This window comes from Neopelma chrysocephalum, unplaced genomic scaffold (genome assembly GCF_003984885.1).
Source record: "Neopelma chrysocephalum unplaced genomic scaffold, ASM398488v2 Primary Assembly neopelma1_69, whole genome shotgun sequence".
In the NCBI taxonomy this organism is placed as follows: Eukaryota; Metazoa; Chordata; class Aves; order Passeriformes; family Pipridae; genus Neopelma; species Neopelma chrysocephalum.
Genome location: NW_020897729.1, coordinates 194,397 through 215,185, shown reverse-complemented (window position 1 = coordinate 215,185; position 20,789 = coordinate 194,397). Strand labels below are relative to the sequence as shown.

The 20,789-nt window shown below is 45.1% G+C and overlaps 1 protein-coding gene across 2 annotated transcripts in view; it reads right to left on the bottom strand.

Annotated features, from left to right (window-relative positions):
• FGF12 (fibroblast growth factor 12) overlaps positions 1 to 20,789 on the bottom strand; it is a 224,000-nt gene that overhangs the window by 141,401 nt on the left and 61,810 nt on the right. Inside the window, exon 1 of one of the 2 annotated variants that reach the window (XM_027685480.1) lies at positions 360 to 462. The exons of the other annotated variant lie outside the window; for it this stretch is intronic. Within the exon in view, the coding sequence (XP_027541281.1) occupies positions 360 to 447 (88 nt within the window). The 5' untranslated portion in view covers positions 448 to 462. Of the gene's footprint in view, positions 1 to 359; positions 463 to 20,789 lie in introns of those variants that run through there. 2 annotated transcript variants of the gene reach the window in all.

The following is a 20,789-nucleotide window of genomic DNA, read 5'->3' as shown; positions in this document are numbered from 1 at the left end:
GCAGAAGGAATCTGTGTGGGGACAAAGAACCTATGCAGAGGTTCTGTTTGGGTGGGAGCTGCAGGAGGGTGGGGTGGAGTCCTCGGGTGGATGGGGGCCGAGTTGTGAATAGTGCCACGGGTGAGGATCCTGGGGGCGGAGGGGACCCGGGTGGGGGGGATGCCGAGTTAACGGGGACTCGGTGTCGGGGATGCGCGGTGGGGTCAGCACCGCGGACAGCGCCCGGCCCATCCCGGCCACCTGTGCGCGGCGCCGGCGAGGCGGGGGCGGAGGAAGGCGAGGAAACGGGGCCAGCCCGGGCTGAGCGGCGCCCGGGCGGGGAGGCGAGGGCGGCGGGGACAAGGACGCGCGCTCCCCACCTGGGCTGTGGCTGGATCTCAGGCGCCTTCCACAGAGACACTGCAGCATATGCGAGCCTTTCTCCAGGAGAAGCCCGAGAATCCTCATGGATTTCACTTTGTGGCGCCCTCCCGCTCCTCGGAAAAGGGACCGGCCCCGGAGCGGCCGGCTCTCAGCGGCGGGGCGCCGGGCCCCCTCGCCGCCAAACTTCCCGGCCCATCGCCGCGGCCCCGCCGCGCCCGGGGGAGGGTGGGGGACCCCGCCGCCACTTCTCGGGACTTCTCCGCCCGCGGAGGGCCGGCTTTGCCGGGAAAGGGGGGCGGGCTGGCTGGAAGGACGTCAAGCCCTAGAAACACGAGCGGCCGGCTCCCAGCCCTGCCCCCTGCCGGCACAGCCCCCGCCGGGACCCCCCCGCTCCGCTGCCGGCGGGGGCTCTGCCGCTCCCCGCCGAGGGTCCGGTCCCGCCGCCCTGCGCGGATCCGCCGCGCTGAAGTTCTCCCAGTCCCGGCGGGGGCGGAGGGAGGAGACGGCCCCGCCGTCCGTCCGCACCTCCGGCCCCGGGGCCGGGCAGGGTCGGTGCCCGCGGATGTCCCCAGCGACAGAAGACACCACGTGCGGGGGCACCGAGCACGGCCCTTCCGGGGCTCCTGGACCGGCAGAAACCACGGGACCGGCAACGTGGCCGAAAAGAAGACACACCTCTTGTCTTAAATCACCCGTGGGTGCGGGTGCCCGGAACTGGGATGTTCCTTTATAAACGAGGGAGCCTCCCTATTTCCACCTATAGACCATAAAGCACCAGCTTCTTGCAAAGGTGCTCCACCGAAACTGAAGGTTCCTTCTTTTTTACCCGTGTAACTATCACGGTTACAGCGCTGCAGACTTAAGTCTCAGTCTTTGAGCTGCACAGAGAAAGGTAGAGTCCATATTTCACACCAAGGATGGTTGGGGAAAGATGCTCTCCTTAGTACTGTTTCCAATTAATGAAATTACACAAAACCCACGAGACAAGACTGGAAAGAACAGGCACACAGAAAGTTCCTCAGACAAAACAGTATTAGCATATACAAAAGCCTTTCAAATTAACTCTTTCACCTGAGTAGACTCCAACACTCCACTAAAAAGCAGCTGCCTCTGGGACAAATAGGAGCCTTGCACCAAGGTGAATTTCTAACTGGATTACCTTGTGCTCAGGCAGGGTTACCTATTCACACAACACCTTTCAAAGCCTTCTCTTCTTTTGCTTCTCCTGACACTGGGCAGAAGTGGGCAGGCATCTCTGACCAGCTCATGAGATGGAAGTTTTTCCAGAGAGTGCACTCGAGGATGTTGTCTTTTGGCCAACACTTCACAGGGATGTGAGAGTGGAGACATAGACTTTATTGTTAACAATTAGTAGGGGGTCTCTCAAGTCCAAACAAAAAGAATGAGGTACATGGGATGATATGATATGGGATGCAGTGCTGATTCGCTCACTGGGAATCCCATTAGGATGGAACAATAAAAGCCATGAAATATGCGGAGATCAGAGTACCAAGGCACATAAACCAGGCATAACAAAAGAAGTGCTGTTTAGGTGTGAGAGTCTATCAAGGATTTGTGGAAAAACTAGTATTTGTGAGACCACCTGGAATCTTTCATGCTCTCAATAAATACTCCACAGTTTCAGTTTTAGTCTAGAAAAGAGGGGGGAAAAAAGAAAAGAAAAACAGTTAAAATGCTAAATGATTCATGAAACTGTAGCTCTTATTTTCCAGTCAGCTCTACTTCATGTGCTGAAGAACAGCACTTAGCTAGAAGCAAAGCTAGTAGCACACAGTTCAAGACTGTTAAAAGGATGCAAGGTATTAATAACTAATCCCTGGGATTCATGTTAAACTAAGTTTTTGTTGTCTGCTGTGCCTTGAGGTGAAAATCATCGTTTCTATGACTTAATTCATAAGCTATTTTAGACAGGACCTTGCACATGCACCAAGTCACAGCAAAAACCTAAATGAAACTGCTCTCCTCCATGTCCCCACTTATAGAGGATCATTGCTCCACTTACACTCCTCAGCAATACCTACTCCACAGCCATCACAGAAGCCTATGGTGGCATGTCAGGGCAGATACCAAATTGAAACTACAGCTGTTGCCTCTCCTCTTCACCCATATCATCCTTCAGTCCTCTGCTCTACCTGATCAGGAAGCAAGCCTGTAGGCCCTCTGGAACAAGGCCAAAAGTAGTTTGCACAATGAAGCCCTAAAACACAATTGGTGCTTCTTGGGTACTTCTGTAATAGCACAAAAATAATAGTCCTCTTTCTGCAAATGCATAAGCAGCATGTTTGAGATGAGAACAATTCTGGTTCTGGCAGATCAAGGACAGCACAGGGAGATCTGGAGTCAAGGTGCCCTCCTTGCTTAGCAGACAACATGGAGTTGGTAAATGAGGGGGCTCTCATTTAGAGATGCCAGGACTGAAGTACAGCAGCAGGTACCGGGAAAGATGCATTTACATGTTATACATATTAAGCTAGCATGGAAACAGGCAGATTTATCACATAAACATGCAAGAACAAGTGTATCGAACACGACACAGACACTTACAAGAAGAAAAAAATTAGAATGCAACAGGTAGCTGAATTTTGAGCCATCTGTTCATTAAACCAACATAATTGTTCTTGGAAAGTCTACTCAGAATAACCCACAAACCCACTAATAAAATACTCCCCATTTCTTTGGGGAGTTACCATCACCTTGCAGTAAGACTGATGATCCAGCCTTTGTGGGGCAGGTTCCAAGGGGTCAGCTCCTGATTCACATCAGAGTAAAGGAGAGCAGACTCAAATCAGTGAAAAGATTGAATGTTACTTGACATTCCCAAAGAAGGTCCATGAGGACTGCAATGTGCACATGTTCTTCTTTCAAACTGAGTAGGTTTACGTAAGATTAAACAGCAAAATGGAAGCATAAAAATGGCAAAAGATGATTTTTTAGAACTGTGATGCATAGGACTCAAGTGTTAACATGTCACAAAATACGTAATATGTACCCAATTAGGTAAATCTTAACCCACTAAACAAAACTTATAGAACTTGAAAAGATAAATGGAGCTGACATAAATCGAGATATTGCTAGATGTGTTAACTCATTTTAATCTGAAAGCAAGGTAAACTAAAATAAAGTTTCTTTCACTGCAAAGGGACAGCATGTACCCAAACAATATTTCAATGGGACATAGTGCTGCATAAATCTTGCTATGGCTCCATTAATGAGCTTGCACTACTAAATAATAATGCAAATAACATGTCAAAAGTTACTGTGAAAATGCTGCAGATATATAAATTTTTACCCATTGGTAGAACACAGGTATTAGAAATGATAACGTGTTTGAATAAAAGTAGAGATTGCATTTGCTGGAACACAAAGAAAGCTGTGAAAGCCTCATTGAGGTCAGAAGACATTTACAGGGAACATAGTGTCATGTGTGTTTCTCCCTTATTAAATTAAAATGCCATTGGCCTTCTGAAGCACAGAACAGAAACGAGAATATGTTTGGGATTATGGAATTTAAATTAATACCTTCTACTAAAAAGAGAAATGCACTGTGCTCTGATCAGAGACAAATAAGGTGATTTAGCCGACAAGGCTCTTTCCTAGGTATTAAAATAGCATAATGTGCATGAGTTCATCAGTTACAAAAGCCAAAAAAGAAAGAAAATCTACAAAAGCTCAAAGATGAGAACAGCCAGGAAAGGTAATTTCCTTGTGTTCATACAAAAGCAGGTAATAATCTTTCAGGGTGCTGGGTCCATGCTGTTCTGTTTTCATCCACCCTGACCTGTAGTTCTTTGAACAATGTAACTAGTACACAGATAAACAGCTTGTGCAGGTGGGTTTGTTTTGTTTGGTTGATTGGTTTGGGTTTTTGCAAGTCTCTGTCCTTGTTGTATTTTCCGGCCAAACACAGGCGGATATGATAAGAAATGGCCCATTAACCTCGGGACCTTTTTCCAAGCTGGTGCTGATGCAGATCTCAGTCCTTGTCCCCGTCTGTAAATTAACAGAACTCCTTGCTCTTGGTGCTCCTTTCTTGATGCTCAGTCCATGGGTCTGTATGTGATGGTATATTATTCAGTGATGGCAGAGAAACACTTCTCAGCACCTTTCATTGCAGGAACCATTTAAGCAAAATCTACCAATGGGCCAATAAATAGAGCCCTTTTCAGTTCAAACGAGTTTTACCCCACTGTCACCACTGTGCTCTCTGAGTATTTCTGCTTACTCTTTGCTCCTTCTTTATGAAGCAGAGCACTGCTCACGAGAAGGGGTGGCAGGATCTGCTTCAGCCAGCAGATGTACCAGCCACATACAACTTCTACTGCACCCAGCTCCACCAAAGCAGAGCACACTCACACCAGAGCCAGTGAGAGCTGCAGCAAAAAGTTTGGGGTTTGCTGAAGGTTGCACAATAAATTTGTGGCCAAGTAGGGAATCATCCGTCAGTTCTCATTATGGTGATTTAATGAGAGGATTAGCCTCTTCCTGATCAGTATAAAATTGTACTCATTATAAGGCAAAGATTCTGCTTGAAACTCTACCATGGATAAAGTATACCACACACCACCTGAGAGCAAATGGAAGACGAGACAGAAAAAGACAGAGCTTGATCTTGTACATCAGACAAGAAAGACTAATTTCTTAGTTACATTCTTGAACAAGAGGGAACAGAAACCACCAACTCCAGCTCCTAGTGGAAAGACTGACTTGGTAAATCTCAGCCTCCTCTCGGCTCACCTAAGCAGGTTCAGAAGAAAAACAAAATATGTCCTATAGCCCTGATCATTTAATAGGTTTATCCTCAGAGACACAAAAAGCTTATGAACACTCAGTAGTTGCATTTCCTGACATTAAGAAGAAATCTAATATTACATGTAAAGAAGGTTTTGCATATCAAATGTCTCAAATCAAATGAATTAGGAAGAAACAGTTGTTCTAGATATTTTTCAGCACAGTGACACTTACTCAGAAGCTAGAATTTCTAGGTCTTCTCCAAACATATTTTGGTAGTAGTACTAGCAGCTCAAAAGAGATGCTCTGGAAAAAAGGGCAGCCAGACATTGCTTCTTCCACCCACTTCCATTGCCCAGCAGCTCTCCTCATCTACAGGATGTCTCACAATGTGTTAAAGAACCCTTGAGAGATTTCTCCCCAACAAATTTTTATAATCATTTTTTGAAGCCAGTAATACCACTGATCTACTCACTGTCTTTTGGCAAGGAGTTCTACAGATTAATCATGTGGCAGGAAAAAACTTTTATTAGTTTAAAACTGCTTCTCAACAGTTCCATTTAATGCTCCCCTTAGCTTATAAGGTGAGAATGAGAAGATTATTTTGTGAAATGGTAATTTTATGTTCTCTATGACAGTCATGGTTTCATACACCTCTGTTGCATTTCCTTCCTCAATTGTTTCATTTCTGAAGATACCTGAAAATGCCTGATCTGTTCCCTTGTTCTCTGGGCAGCAGCTACTTACTCTTCATGCTTCACTGACCTTGTCACTGTTTCCTGTGCCTTTCTAGTTCTATCACATCTTTTTTGAGACAGGATAACTAGAGCTGCACACAGTACTCAAGGTGCAAGTCCACCAGGGATTTCTAGCACGGCAGGAGGATACCTACTATTTGCTGTCTGTACCTTTCCCAATAATTTCTGCTTGCATCTGCTGAGCTAGCATTTTCAGAGATTTACACTGTCTCTGTGGTCTCTTTCCAGTGAGAAAATGGGCCCCAGTAGCATCCCTTGCCATAAGTGACCCCAAAAATATAAATAAATAAATTTTGTTTTTGTCAGCAGCTGCATTGCCCTGCACTCCTCCTACACTGCTGTTAGTTCATCAGATGCTCCATATAAGGAAATCCCTCGGCAGCTCTTTCCTGTCCACTTCTGTTTTTCTTACTCCAATGATTTTGTCCCTTCCCCATCCCCTCTTCGAGATCATTTAGAAGCATGTCCAGGACTGCGTCATTCAGTCTCTCTTCACTGGCAATTTCCTCACTGATGAGACATGACCTTTTTTCTTTAGAGGAAACACACAGTGAGGGAAGCGTTTTAGAAATCCAAGCACATGACAACTTCTGCATCACCTTTACCCAGATACTCAGGAAACACTAAGAAATTTAGGGGGATGTTCCCTCCGCAAGAGCCATGCAGCGTCTTCCCCAGATGACCAAACCTGACTGCCAGGCCCCCACAGGATGGTGCTGTGATTTTTGGCAGATGGATGAATTTCATGGCAAAACACTAGATGTTGCCACATTTGTCCTTTGAATCTGACAGTGGCAGAACCACCTTCTAGATGCACCTCCTTGGTGGGTTCAAGTCCCCTGCCAGCTCTGCTTGCTGTTTCACATCTGCAGCCCTTACAAGGCAAAACATGCAGGAGGGCAGAAGATCTCCCTGGCCTGTCGATCCCTCCAGGCTCAGAGGTTATGAGAGAGGAAAGCAGATTAAAAAGCTGTCATGCAGCCAGCACGGGGAAGATCTGACCCACAGGGCCCCAGTAATTGAGGTTATTAATCCACTGTAGGAAACGATGGCTTTGCCTGAGGCATGACCCAAGTTTAGAGGGCAACAGCTCACAGTTGTGCCAGTACTAGGCTTTTGAGACAGGCAGCAAGCCAACCTGCCAGCCAGCAGCGCTGCTGGGCTCTGCCCACCGGACAGCCCCTTGGCTCCTTTGCTTTCAGCAGGCAGCCACCAAGGCAAAGCCAGAGCTGGAAAAGGTGCAGCTTCCAAACTCAGGGTGTGCTCTTGGCTTTCCCTCCAATTCACTGCATGAAACGTGAACAACTGGCAGGCTGCTTTCCCCATCTAGGAGTACAACTAATCCATTCACCTCACAGGGAAAAGTTGCAAGGCTTAACAAAGGGGATTTTCTGAGAGCAAAAGTACAGTAGACCAACCCTACAAGAAGCCAACTCCCCTTCCCCTCCACGAACCCACTCCTAATGTTCCAGAGTGCATCTGAGGTGGGGAACAGCATCTGTGGAAGCGTGAACCTCCCCATCTGCCTGCTTCAGTGACACTTACAGAGCCTTTTACTGTGGTCTAGATCTGAAGTGTATTTATTCTGGCATGCTAATACAACACATGTGGCACAGCCTCATCAAGATGAGCGCTAGCCTGCCTAACTCCCTACCTTGGGAATGATGGTACAAGAAATGCTTTCTGCTCCAATTCACAGCTGCTCCAATGACATTAAAGCCACTACCAGGGCACCATGGTTCAGACCCTCACTGATTAACTGGCCACCATGGCTGAAGAATTCATGGAGACACATTTGAAACATATTGAACATTTGACACATTTTGAAACACTAGAAAAATCACTATTCTGGAACACGTAACTCCCAGTTCCTGCAGTGTAGCATGGCTAAGACAGAAGGTTCTTTATCAGACTCACACACAGATTTGTCCCTCCTGCTTCTGAAAGGATAAAAATTACAAAAGCTAGGTATTAAATAGTAATACTACAGAGCAGTTATAATGGGTCTATGTAGGTGAAGGAAAATTAATGTTTCAAGAGAATTGAAGACTGGATTTACAAGACCTTTATAAGAGCCACCCTTGAAATCCTGGCTTCTGAGGACAGGACTTCCTACTGACTACATTTTTTGCATGTGAACTTAGTTAAGAAGACTTTTTTTCTGGAAAATTTCCTTTTCTGAGACTGTTTCATGTAGTGTAATTCTCACTAGGATGGAAGAGAGCTAAGAAAAAAAAATATTTACTTTTTCAGGGCACACTGTTATACTTTGGGGCAGACACTCCAAAGAAGTAAAAAATAAAATTTTAAAAAAAATCAACATATGTTATTTTTCCTTAAAATGACATTTTCTAAACTCTCAACTTTGCTGAAGTATTTTGATAATATTATGAAAATAAATTTTCAAGGAAAGGTTTTGATTTTATCAAAATAAAACATTTCCTTAAGTTTCTCAAACAAAATCTGACAACTGACAAATACCAGGAGTGTTTGGCTGATGATGGTGTCAACAGAGGGGAACTGAACTCCCTCCCCATTAGGCCACAACTCCCACATTGCTCTGCAGTCCCCTGCACACAGACATACATGTACCACCGACTGGCTTCACAGGACAGAGGAGATTTTTTGCTGTTCATGGTTTCGAAACAAATGGTGAGGGCAGTTGATATGACCAGGCTCAGACCCTACCACTACAAGCAGAACCACTTCCTCCATCCTCTGCTATGAGAAAAACCCAAACATAAGTAACACATTTGGGGTTCCCTCTTGCATTTGACCCATGGTTTAGCATCTTTTAAGGTTGCTGTTGTTAGCTTTTTCCTGCAGCCATTAGAACCAGAAAATACCTAAATATGCCAAGATATTGTTCTTACATAATGGCTTGGGGATTTAAGAAAGGCCCCAAATCTTTTAAGAGTTAGGAACACCAGTTTGCAATAATCACACCAGTGACAGGTAACACAGCTGGCTCCCAGAGACAGGAATCACTGCTGACATGTGACATGCTCGGTAATGGCCTTACTCTTCTTCTGCCAAAAATGGAGCAGTGCCAGCCCACATACAGCTTAGACTGATTATCAGCCCCTGGAAAACTCTGCTCCCCTATGAGAAAGTAAAAATCCTTCTTTCCTCAGGAGTGGAAGATATTTCACTTAAGCTGGAAGAAAAATTCTGGCAAGTCCCATTCCAAAATATGAATAATCCAGCAAATTAGGGAGAAACAAGAAGCATTCAAGTGAAAGATAAAGCACCATTCTATGAATATTGCTGTGGAGCACAGCAAGAAATAGGAAATCAAAAAAGATGGATGCCCAGTGGGTGGAATTTCAAGAGGGGAATAAAATACAGGAGGCACTTCTGTGTGTGAGCAGATAAATGAGAGAAACATTACTTTTTCATCAGGGAAACATGCACAAGGCATTGCTAGAGGCCTTGAAGGTCAAGCACCACAATGACTGTCTACTCTCCACAAGCAAAGTTCAAAACCTGGACCATACACAAGGCACATGTGATGGACCTGGCACAGCACAAAGTGCAGCTCAGCACAAGCTAAAGCTATAACTGCAGCAGCAGAACGGACCAAGGAAGGGTTAGAGGAGAGAGGATTTACCAATAATGTCAGAGAGCGGGGCCAGATTCTGACCTGCTATAAACTGATATTGCTCTATGAGGTCTGAATTTAGCCCATACATTTCAGGCACTGATTTTTTTTTTTTTTTTAAGGCACTTTAGGTATTCAAAGCTGAAATGATAAAGCTGAGCTGCTGCTCTGTCAGCATGTGCTGAGCTATTTATGAGTCACTGAAACACACCTTTTCTAATTCTCACCTTAGCTTGTGAATGGCATATGGCCAGTGTGCCTTCTCCAGCTACTTGAGAAAAGTCACCACAGCATGCAAGCTGCCAGGCTATTGGCAGAGCCACTGCACTGGCTCTGCTGCAGGACATGTTTGACCTCCAGCCAGTCCTGCATTAGCCTTCTGCCTGTTTACATTGGAACAGCCACAGACATTGCCCAAACAAGTGCCACGCAATGGCAGCACTAAATTTTAGAAATTTCCCTTAGATGACAAAGCCTCTGCAGAATCAAAATATACAAGTGCAGACTTGAGTCACTCCGAGTCCCCAGTGCTGCCTAGCCCCACGCACCATTTCTGTCCCTGCACAAATGGTCCTACCAGGTGTACTGTGTTCACAAGTGAGTGGAACCACAGCCACCACTTTCCATTCCCAAAAAGCTGTGTCCTACAACTCAGCAGTAAAACAGTAGTTACAATGGGGAAAAATGTCCAAATAAAGCAAAACTGTTCTGAGCAAGTTCTCACATGTCATGCATCCATTCTCATTCCACTGACAAAATTATTTCCTTCCAGCTGGCATTTGCTTAAACCCTCAACACACAAGCAACCTCAACCTAAACCCTCCTTAGATGGTATATTCCTCCCAAGGAGCAGTGAAGCTTCCCCTTCCTCCACCTAGTTATCTTGAAGACCAGTCCCACATTCAGACCCCTACACTCAGAGGCTTTACTTGTTCTCTCTCTACCACTTTGGTTTCCTTCACTGTTATCCTGATCCCATGGGGGATTTTCCATCTCCCACTCCCCTTCTCACCCAGCTGCTGTGTACAGATTTAGCAGGATGACTCAGAACTAGGGAATGACAGCTCAACATTTTCCTGCTATAGAGCAATCACGGCCTATCTCCAGAAGGTCCTTGGGTCAGGACTGGGGCTGCTGTGCCAGGGAGAGGGAAGCAATGGTTGCTTTCTGAGGAAAAACAGACCCATAGCATGGGACCTCCTGCTGCTTTCCTCTGTCACAGTCTCAACTCATCCTTGCTTAAATCTCACAGGAGCAGCTTGTTGTAATACGTAAGTTTAGCTATTTGCTTTTCGTGATGGGAGAACCTCAGACTTCCTGAGGTCAGTGCCAGGCACATGTTGAGGCAGTGCATGACATTGGAATGGGAAGGCAGGTTCCCAAGGGGGTGTCTTTATTTTTTCCCCTGCTGAGTTACAGCAAGTGCCACGGCCACATCATCTATTTTTCATTCATTGTGCTCAGTGTCAAGCCATAATAAAGCCATAAGGATCCAGCACTACTTGGCAGTGTACAAAAGCACTCTGGCTCAGCTCTGCAGAGCTGTATTGCACAGTGTGCCGTTTTGCAGGAAGGAGAAGGGTCTGATACCAAAAATGCCCTCCATTTTTATATGCTACACTCCCTAAACTGCAGGGATAGCAAGTGAGAGCAAGGCATGGCAGAGAAAAGCCTTGCTCCTCACCCTCCTCTCTCAGTCACCGTCCTGGTTACAGCGAGAGCTGTCAGGCAAGACCACAAATGTCCAAGATGGTTAATGTCAACAGCCAGCTACATGAAGGCAAGCAGGCGAAAGCAGAAGGATCCTTCTCAGGCTGATGCTCTCAGAGGACAGATGGTCAAAGATAACTTCTGAAAGAGTGCGTAAGTGGGACTCTTGGGTCGCCACACAGTTGCAGTAATTCAGCTGCTTTTTGCCTGACCCAAGGCATCACTAACTCAGGCAGCAGGAGAGAAGGGGTTTGCTGCCAGAGCCCATGGATGTACACTGGACACAGCATGGCCACGAGTCAGACTGTCCACACAGAGGAGCAGGTGTCACTCACGGGGAGACCTGGGGATCCCTCTCAGTGCTTGGCCACCTTGGTGCTCACCACCCTTCCCTCTGGGCTCAGGCAGGAGGGCACCAGAGCTGCCTCTTTTTCCATTTATCCAGCCCAGAAGTGGGGACAGTTCTGAACGAGGACAGAAAGAGCAACAGCCCCCAGTCTGCAGGTAAAATATGCAGTTGCTTTTGATGAGAGACAGAACAGACAACAGCTTTACTTGTACACCACTGTGGGAAGCATCTGATAACAGGACTACATTAAGACAGAATAAATTAACAATCAGGTACAATCTCTGAGCTGACATCTGCTTCAGCCTATGGGATAGCCTGAGCAGCTAAAACTGGAACAGAGCAACTCCTGGGGAACAAGTCATAGGGAAAAGCCTGCACTGGTCTGTCAGGGATGCAGGCAGCAGTGCCTGGATAATCTCATTTTAAAGTATTGCTCCTCTGCTCTTCCCCAACTTGCTTTCCCATTTTGGTTCTCATCCTGTAGAAACTGTTGGGCCATGTCTCTGATGCCCCATAATTTTTTCCATAATGCCATTCTCACCAAGGGATGTTTCATGGGGGATGCCTGCTGAGGCCAATTATAATTTTTCTTGTGGGTGTCTACACCAACTAGGATTGATGGAAATGGGCACGTGGTGGTTCGGCCATCCTGCCACACCGCAGCTGTGTTTGCACTGCACTTCACTGAGACCCTGCTATTTATATTTAATATTCCAACTTTTCCAACTTCCTTTTATTCCATATTAGAAGTTTCCTATTCCTTCACTGTCTCTTGTAAATCCATGTCTCTGTTAAGATCTCACTCACCCACCAGAAAAATCATGTGAAAAGAGAGAGCTCAAATAAGCAGGTGATGGTTCAGCCCAGGGTCAGGGTATTAAACACAGACACAGATGTGTAGACCAGTGTAAGGCTCTTCTCTTAACACATCACAAGAAGTTACAGAAGACAGCAGCTGCCATCCACTTTTATAAGTGGATGGCAGTAGCATTGAATGCCCTTTCATACTTGTATTGCTGTCAGGCTCTCCCCACCCTACAACTGTTCTTGAAAAATACGAGAGGATCCTGGTGGCTGGGACCAAGCAGGAGCAAAAAGGATGCTGTTTCTGCATGTGGTGGGGTACAGCAGTTTTATTGTGTGGGAGGTCCAACTGGTCAGCATGTCCTCCCCAGTCTTTCTTGGAAAAGGGAGAAAAGGTTTATTCTGAAGGCTGTGGCTGATTTTTATTCTTTACACAAGCACTATTAAAGTTTAAGCATCACAAGGGTTTACAGAAGCTTTCTTCTTTGGTGGTGTAGAGTTTAGCAGCAGACTTTCTGCATACTTAAGGCTTATAAATGATACTATCTGTTTTTAAGACTACAGGCTATACTTTCCCATAGTTTAATGATTGCACGAAGATGGGCCTTTGACTGCTGGCAGCAGTAGGGGTCACTGTAGTGTGTGTTAAGTGGGAGAATTCAACTAAAAATAAAAATCTAAGGGAAAAAAAAAAAACCAAAAACAAGCTGAAGCATCTTGTGACAGTTCACCCCAGAAGCCCTGTCAGTCTGCCAGGACTGCATTACCCAGGAGTTGGGAGTGAAGCTAAACCATCCACCATCTAATGCTCGAGAGCTCTTTAACCCACTCCATCTTCAGCTGCTTTCTGTTGCTGGCTGCTTTTAACCTAGTTTTCATCCTCCAGAACTCTTATTTCTGGCTGCAGCTTTCATTAGCAGAGATATACTCCCCATTCAGTTCCTTCCAGAGATGTAGGCTACATCCCCAAAGTGCCTTTTTGGGAAAGTTGTGTGATGCACTTGCAGCCTGAGGGTGCAGTGCCCTGGAAAACAGGGAGGAACATAGTTTCAGAAGTATATTTTTCACCTCATACTGAGAAGCCAAACCCCACCGGTAAAGTTTGTAGATGGGATTGTTCTTTCCTAACCATTGACAGTTTTGTTTCTAAAAGTGATGTGAAGGACTGTTTTTTAGGGATGTAGAGCGCTCTTCTTCCTTTCTTTTTCTCTTTCCCTGTCATTTTGAAGTGGTAGGTGATTCATTGCTTCTTTCTCTGCTTTATCACACCTCCATTGTTGATGCCCTCTTACACAGGCAGCTGGGGAAGAGGTTACCTTGCATAATAAGTCTCTGTGCATGGCAATGCAACAGTTTTTAGGAACTCCCTCATCCCCAACTTGCAAAGGGCTTTCTTGCTCAACCTGCAGAAACCCTGATTTCCTGAAATCCTCCTGATTTCCTGCAGGAAAATCATTTCCTCTTACTACACAGACAGGCTCTATAAAAGGGAACACAGCACTCTGGGGTCCCTACTGCAGAGGTGCTCGCATACATACCTGGGATCTCCCTTACTGCCTTACCTTGAGGCTGTCAGTCTGCATCTTGTCTTCCTCCAGAACTACCTGTCATCTGACAAGATCAAGATGGAGTTTGCAAATATAAAGTTATTTTTAAAGTGTAAAACACCTCAGCTGAAACCTTCTCAGTTTCATACTCTATGCCATCTCCTCGGTCTTCCTGGGAAGAGGGTACAGAGCTTTCAAAGGCTGGTACATATACTCTCTTTTCAGAAGTGTCTACACTCTCTTTTAATGTCAAGTGAGAAGTTTCCCTAAGAGAGATAGATGTAAACTATCTCCAGTCCCAAAGCCTTGTAACCATGTCAGCAAAGCACCACACTTAGTTATTTAGGTCTGCTGGGAGACCGGATTTATCAGTTCAGACACCCAGGCTGTGTAATTACACAGCCTGCAGTCTTGAACTAGTCTGAGTCCAGCCAGCCCAAACCACAGCCCAAACAAGTTTGCATCTGGCTGCAAAAGATCGTGTAAGACATACCCATGACTACTGGCATCAGCTCAAAACACTTCTTTGGTTTAGAAAGCATCAATGCCAGAAGATAGATTGGGGATACTGAACATCAACAGCAGAGCTGTTCCCACAACAGCTGTGTGCGTTAACAAATCCTTACAGTACGCCTTGGCAGAGACGCTGAGCTTGGCATTTCTGTCCCCACTTCACAAGCAGGGATATTGCAGCAGGACTGAAACAAGCAGCTCCCAGAGGCTCACTCAAGCAGCCCACAGGGCCATGAAAGGAACTGTATTACAAGTGACGTTGCACTCAGGACTGCTGATGTCACTTGCTGGGCTCAGCACCCTGCCAAGAAAAGACAACTTTGAAACCTAAAAGCCTGTCCCACACCTCTACACTGACTGACTTTTCATCATCTCCTGTGGGTTTTTAAGTGGCTTTAAAAACAGCAAGTTGGGCTTGATGGAGGTCAAACCACAGAAAAAGCTGGGTCATCTGCTGTCACAGCATGTTCTGTGGTTGAAGTAACCAAAATCTACTGCACCCCTTTTATGCCTGAACCACAAAAAAATATTTTCCTTGAAGGTGGTCTTATAACTGGGCTTACTGCCCACCAGGCTTGTGGTCTTACTGTCTCTCGGGGCTTTTGTAGGCTAATCCAGCACAAAAGGCACTGGCTGCTCTCCACTCCAAACCTCTGCCAAGTTGTGAGATGAATGCAACTGCTTTTAAAATGTATCATAAATTGAAACAGTGTAAGAAGCTAACAATAATCATTCTGCTGAATGTAGCAGCCTACATCCCAAAGGACCTCAGCACAGCTGATTTACAAAAAAAATGCACCCAAAACAACAATGCTTTTGTATTTCAAGAAATGTCTCACGAAACTCAGCCTCTGCAGGGCTTTTTCAACAAGATCTCACTTTAAAACCTGTGTAAATTCTCCTTTCCTAATTTCTTAAGTATGTGAACCATAGAAATACCCATTGCAGACATGCACTGAGGAAAAGCACATACCATCTCCCCCACCCATCATGCCCTTGTATTGCTTTTTTCATGTGCCTTCTGTGCAATGAGTTTGTGATGTCATATCACACCCCACAACCCCTCAGTCAATTACACATAAAAACTTTTCATTTCTTCAAACCAAGGTGCCTCAGAGCTCCACCTGGTTGGCAACTCAATGAAGCCCATGAGTCCTACACAGGACAGAGTTCTTGCAACACACAGCTTCTCAAACTCACAAAGTAACAAGAAAGCCCAGGGCTGGAAGCTGAAACTAAACAAAGTAAAGTGCAGAAGTATTTGATGTTGAAGGTGATAAAGCACCAAGTCAACAAGGTGAATCTCTCATCACCAGAAAATTTTAAAGCAAGAGGAGGTGTTTTCTATATTCAACACTGCACTTCCAGCAGAAGTCAATTGAGGGCAGTCCTGTGACTTGCTCTCCACAGGATGTCAGACTGAGAAGATCACAAGAGCCTCTCTGACCCCATAACCCAGGAATTAATGTCTGGGAGGAGTTTGTTGTAAAAGCTGTCAAACCACTGCCCTTTAAATCCCTACCTACAGCTCCTCTGCTATGAAGGCACAATGTAAAATCAATTAAAGAACAGGGAAGATAGAAAAGGGAAAAGACAAGAAGCTACTGAATAATGAAGACAAAGGCACAGGGAAAGGATGACGGAAGTTTGAGCATTGTCCCTGCGCAAGGCTGAACAGGACGTATTCTGGGCTCCTGGAGATCATGGGAGCTTTGCTATTACTGACTTGACTGGTACTCACTTTGTGTCCTCTGTAGATAAGTAGAGGACATGGGTTTGCATTCTGCAGGACTGCAAAGCCTTTGCCGTTCCCAAACACTGAACAGCCCCTGTTATGCAGCCAACCTAGGTACAAAGTTATTATTCTCTCATTTGAATCTCCCAGCCAAGTTGCCTTTGTGATTATAACTCCAGACCAAAAGAGAGTTCATATGAACAACAACAAAAAAAAAAAAAAAAGAAAAAAAGAAAAAACACAACAACAAAAAACCAACAAAACCCAAACCAGCCAAAACCAAAAACCCAACACAAAAACAAAACCACAAAGCTGCCATTCTGTTATTATTGTACTGCTGCTTTGGAATCAGAAAAAATATAAATCTCCATCAGCAGATCTGGGTTTCTCAACGCAGCTCAGAAAATTGGCAGGGGATTGTACAAGGAATGGAAACTAGATTGCACAAATCCACAGGAAGCCACCAGAGGGTAGCAAAACATTTTAGAGAGCAGCTAACAGAAGCCCAGGCAAACCAGCGCGATCTGTACCTGCATCTCCCTCCTTACTTTCTGGTTACTATTTCAGTTACTCAGGAAAATCATATTTTTATTCATCCCTATCCATTCTATTTTCAAAATGCTGCCTCACCTTCTTTACAGATGAGAAGGAAAATTTGTATTTCATGTTGTTCCTACACTTCTCCTTGTAAAGAAGCTTGTTTCTCCCTTATTTTCTTTATAGTGTCTGCGTCCCTCTCCAGCCAACTCTCCCCTGCAGCAGTGGGCAGCAAGCTGTATCATATGGGGATGGCACATGGTTGAGTGGTGGGGTACCACCCAATGGGGGGTATGAGGAGGGGAAGAGGGTCAGGAGAGCAAATAGGTGTTTCCAGCAGCTTCAGGAAGCTGTCTATGCCAGGAATCTGTCTATCCACTTTAGGAATCAGGATTACCCTGACATCGTTATACAACATTCAGGTAACACCCAGACTGAATTGCTGAGGGCCAGTCCTCAGGTTTTGACTTTTTCAAAGCTGTGAAAAGTACAGGAGTGGGAGAGACACATAAAATTTTTGTAATGCTTTGCTTGCCTCTCTAAAGGTCTCCACTCTCCAGTCTCCCCTAGTTACATGGAAAGCCTTCAGCTCCACAAGCGCCTCAAGAAACCAACAAACCAACCCCATCCTGATCCCTCTCACATGCTCTCTGCTGAGTGTAAGAGTAGGAAGACTTGAAAAAACTTATTTCTTTTTTAATCATTTCATAAGGTTCCTGTACATTAAAGTCTCAAGCCAGGATACAAGGAGTTCTGCTGCCCTGCTCTGGGAAGCTTGTATGGAGCAAGGAAACCAGACAGGACCTCAGGGTGGGGAAGAGAGAAAAAAAAAGAGTCTGGCTTTTAAATAGCTAACTTTTTCATGCACCGTCTGCAGGAACCAAAAATAGCTCCTGAATATTTCAGCAAATCATTCCCAATAATTAAAACTGTGATGTGTTTTCTGTCAATCCGAAATGCAGTGAAAGCTTTCAGATATATTATTCACTACAAATTATTCATCCAGCTGCACTTGCAGAGTTGAAAATTTCCGTTCACTCAGACCTAAGCTCAAAGAAACCCTCAAGCCCCTAAATCACAAATTCTTCCACATCTGCTTGCTAAAAAATATGACAAACTAACCTTTCATTGTCTATCCTACTTATTTATGTCTCACCCAGTAGGTTAACACTGTAGTGCAGTTGGCACTTTGCACTGATTAAGTAATATCTGTTCAGTGCAGCTGCTTTCAGTCACTTTTACACATTGATGGAAGTCACTAAATACATTTTCCACAAACTACCCCAAATTGGAATATCCTACTTGCTCTGTCTACAGATGCTGTGCCAGACCTGAAGATCAGCCCTTTGCCACATTGTCAGGAAGCAATAGGAGGTAGAGGAAAGGCTCTTGCAGACTTCCAGTTCTAAGGAAAAGCTTCTGCCTCCATAGAAGATTTGATTATCAGTCCTGCCCCACCAATAGTAGACACATTTGCTCACAGGCTCCCCAGAGCAGACACAAAAGCTAAAGACATCAGAAGCATCACCTTCTTTTAGTGCTATGAAAAATCTCTGGCACCATTTAAATCCAGCCCAGCAGCTCACTCCTCCATTACATCCTCTGCATGAATTAGAAATGTGAAGCAGCAGACACTCAGCACAAGAGCACACTCTGGGCAAGATCCATTTATAGATGATCCATTTTTTAAAGAAAGTACCCAATGTATAAGGCTGTTTTCATTCTCTTGTAGCTGAGGTCAGGGCATCTCAAGGGGACAACATATTTTGGAAGCATTGAGCATCCCTGATAGGATAGTCAAGAGCATGGCCATCTCAGTTTGAGACTCCCCCCATCTGCCCAATATGTCTGGATGTTTAATATAAATTAATCTGTTATTATAAATCACTCAACCAAGTTCTCCTTGACCTTCAGCCTGAGACACTCTGGGACAACACAGTGAGCTAAAACAGACCCTTCCTCAGTCTAACTGCTTGGGGTGCATGGTTCCAACAACAAAATCACTCCTTTTCTTTATTTTTGCCCCAGTACTCTGTGTGTCTTGCAACATGCAAGAAAGTTGTCGACAGCTCAAAAGATAAGAAACACAAGAAAAACAAGCTGCAAGACCTGTTTAAAAACAGAGGACTGTGTTTCATTGCTGAAGGTATGACCGGCAGCCCTGAAAGACCTCTCCTGGCTGCTGTCCTGTCATGGCACCATCTGTACTACTCCTGCCAGTATGCCTTAACTTGAGGGGTTCAGCCCATGTCTTAGGTTTCTATTTTTCAAGTCATGGGGATCCCCATTAAAGTTATTGTGTGACTACAAACAGCAGCTCTACACAACTTCTGGTAAGAATGTCCCAATTTGAAAGACCTGAGAGACTGGGTGGTTCAAGACAGGGGAACTGCAGACGCTATTTTGCATCTCCAGTAGATGTGTTTTGGACCTCTGGTGAGGGGAGAGAGAACAGAGATCACTGCTACCAGCTAACCAAAGCACGTGGTGTTCTCAATCCCATTTGTCCTCTTTGCAATTCAGGTGTTTATTGATGCAGTGCAGTTTCCCCAAACTCTGGGAGGCCTGGATGCAACAAGGAAGCCACATATCACTGTTTGTAATGGCTGCTCACAGAGTGGCTTAGGAGGGTACAACTTCTCTTCATGATCGAGAGGATTACTATTAGGAATGATGTCACAGGAAATATTGGAGAATTGCAAACATTCCTTTTGGAAAAGGCTGCTGATATGGAGAAACATCACAATGAAGTCAGAGTTCCCTGTTGAGCACTTCTCCTCCTCCTCGGTAACGTGTCTCACTGTCACTCCTGAATGTCACCTTGATGGAGAGAACAACTTCTTGAGAGGAGTTGTCAGCTTGGAGCAACAAAAGCCACCTCCTTCAGAAAAACGCCCACAGAGGTGTGCAAGGCCAGGACAATACCATCACATCAGGGCGTGATTAAAACTCACAAGTAGTTACAGCTCCTCACTGACAGTCCTTTATATAACGACTGAATGCAATTAAGGTAACGACCTTCCCCATACTGACATGTCTGCGCAAACATACAATTACCACAGTGATGGAAAGGAGCCTGACTAACATTTAGCTCAGGGAACAAGAAACTTAATCAGGATGTCCAGAGTCCTTTTCCAGCCTCTCTGCTACTGACTTCGGCAGGACATTGCGTCAAGCCCTGAAGGCAGGGACAGAGGCCAGAAGGCACTTGTACATTAATAAGTCCTTCTTGCCCAGCAGATGCCCTTTCTTGGCAAACATTCCCTTTCTATAGAAGATCAAGTGTGTGTTGTTGCACAACGGACTGCCAATTTTACTGCTCAAGCTTGGACATACTGGCTTTCTGAGGGCACAGAGAGATGAAGCTGCTCCATGCCTGGGATACTGACGATGTCCTAATAAACACAAAAAACTAAATTATAAAAACAAAAGTCAGCTGTGGCTTCTCACTCAAGGAACATCCATTCTAGGAACCTCTTCTTTTCTAAAGTCTATTTAGTTCTTGCAGGGTCAAAGTGAAAAACCAATATTAGGCAGTTACAGGTAAGGCAGTTCAGGAAAAGATGATCATATCGACAGAAAAAGAGTTAAGCTCCAGTTTACATTGACAGAAGATGCACAGAAGTGCTGTGGGAAGACAAAGGCATTCATTTTCAGATCTGAATTAGTGAGAACTATATGAAATCTGGACCAAAGGATAATAAAAGCAAAAGTCTGCTGAGAGTGGTTAGATCGCATGTGTTCTCACAGAGCCTGCCTGGGTGAGTCAGACAGCAAGATTTTAGACAACGAGGGCTTAGAACAAGCCTTAGTAAAGAAAAAAAGTGACTGTGATAGAACACAGCACTCCTATGCAACACTGTACCTTTCCCATTCAGCCCTTTGACTTGTCCTGGAAATAGTGACACAGAGAGCTAAAGCCTGCAACGAAGCACAGCTCAGCCCATGTGGACTAGCAGGCTGGACATGTTGTGAGGGCCAGAGCCTTACACTGTAAGCTCTTTAGGAGTCCTCTCCTGTACAGCTTCTGAGATCTCATCATAATGGAAGTGATCCTACCACAAAAATCCCAAAGCACACAGCAAGAAGACAGTCCATTCAATTATTTTAGTCTTTGCACCTT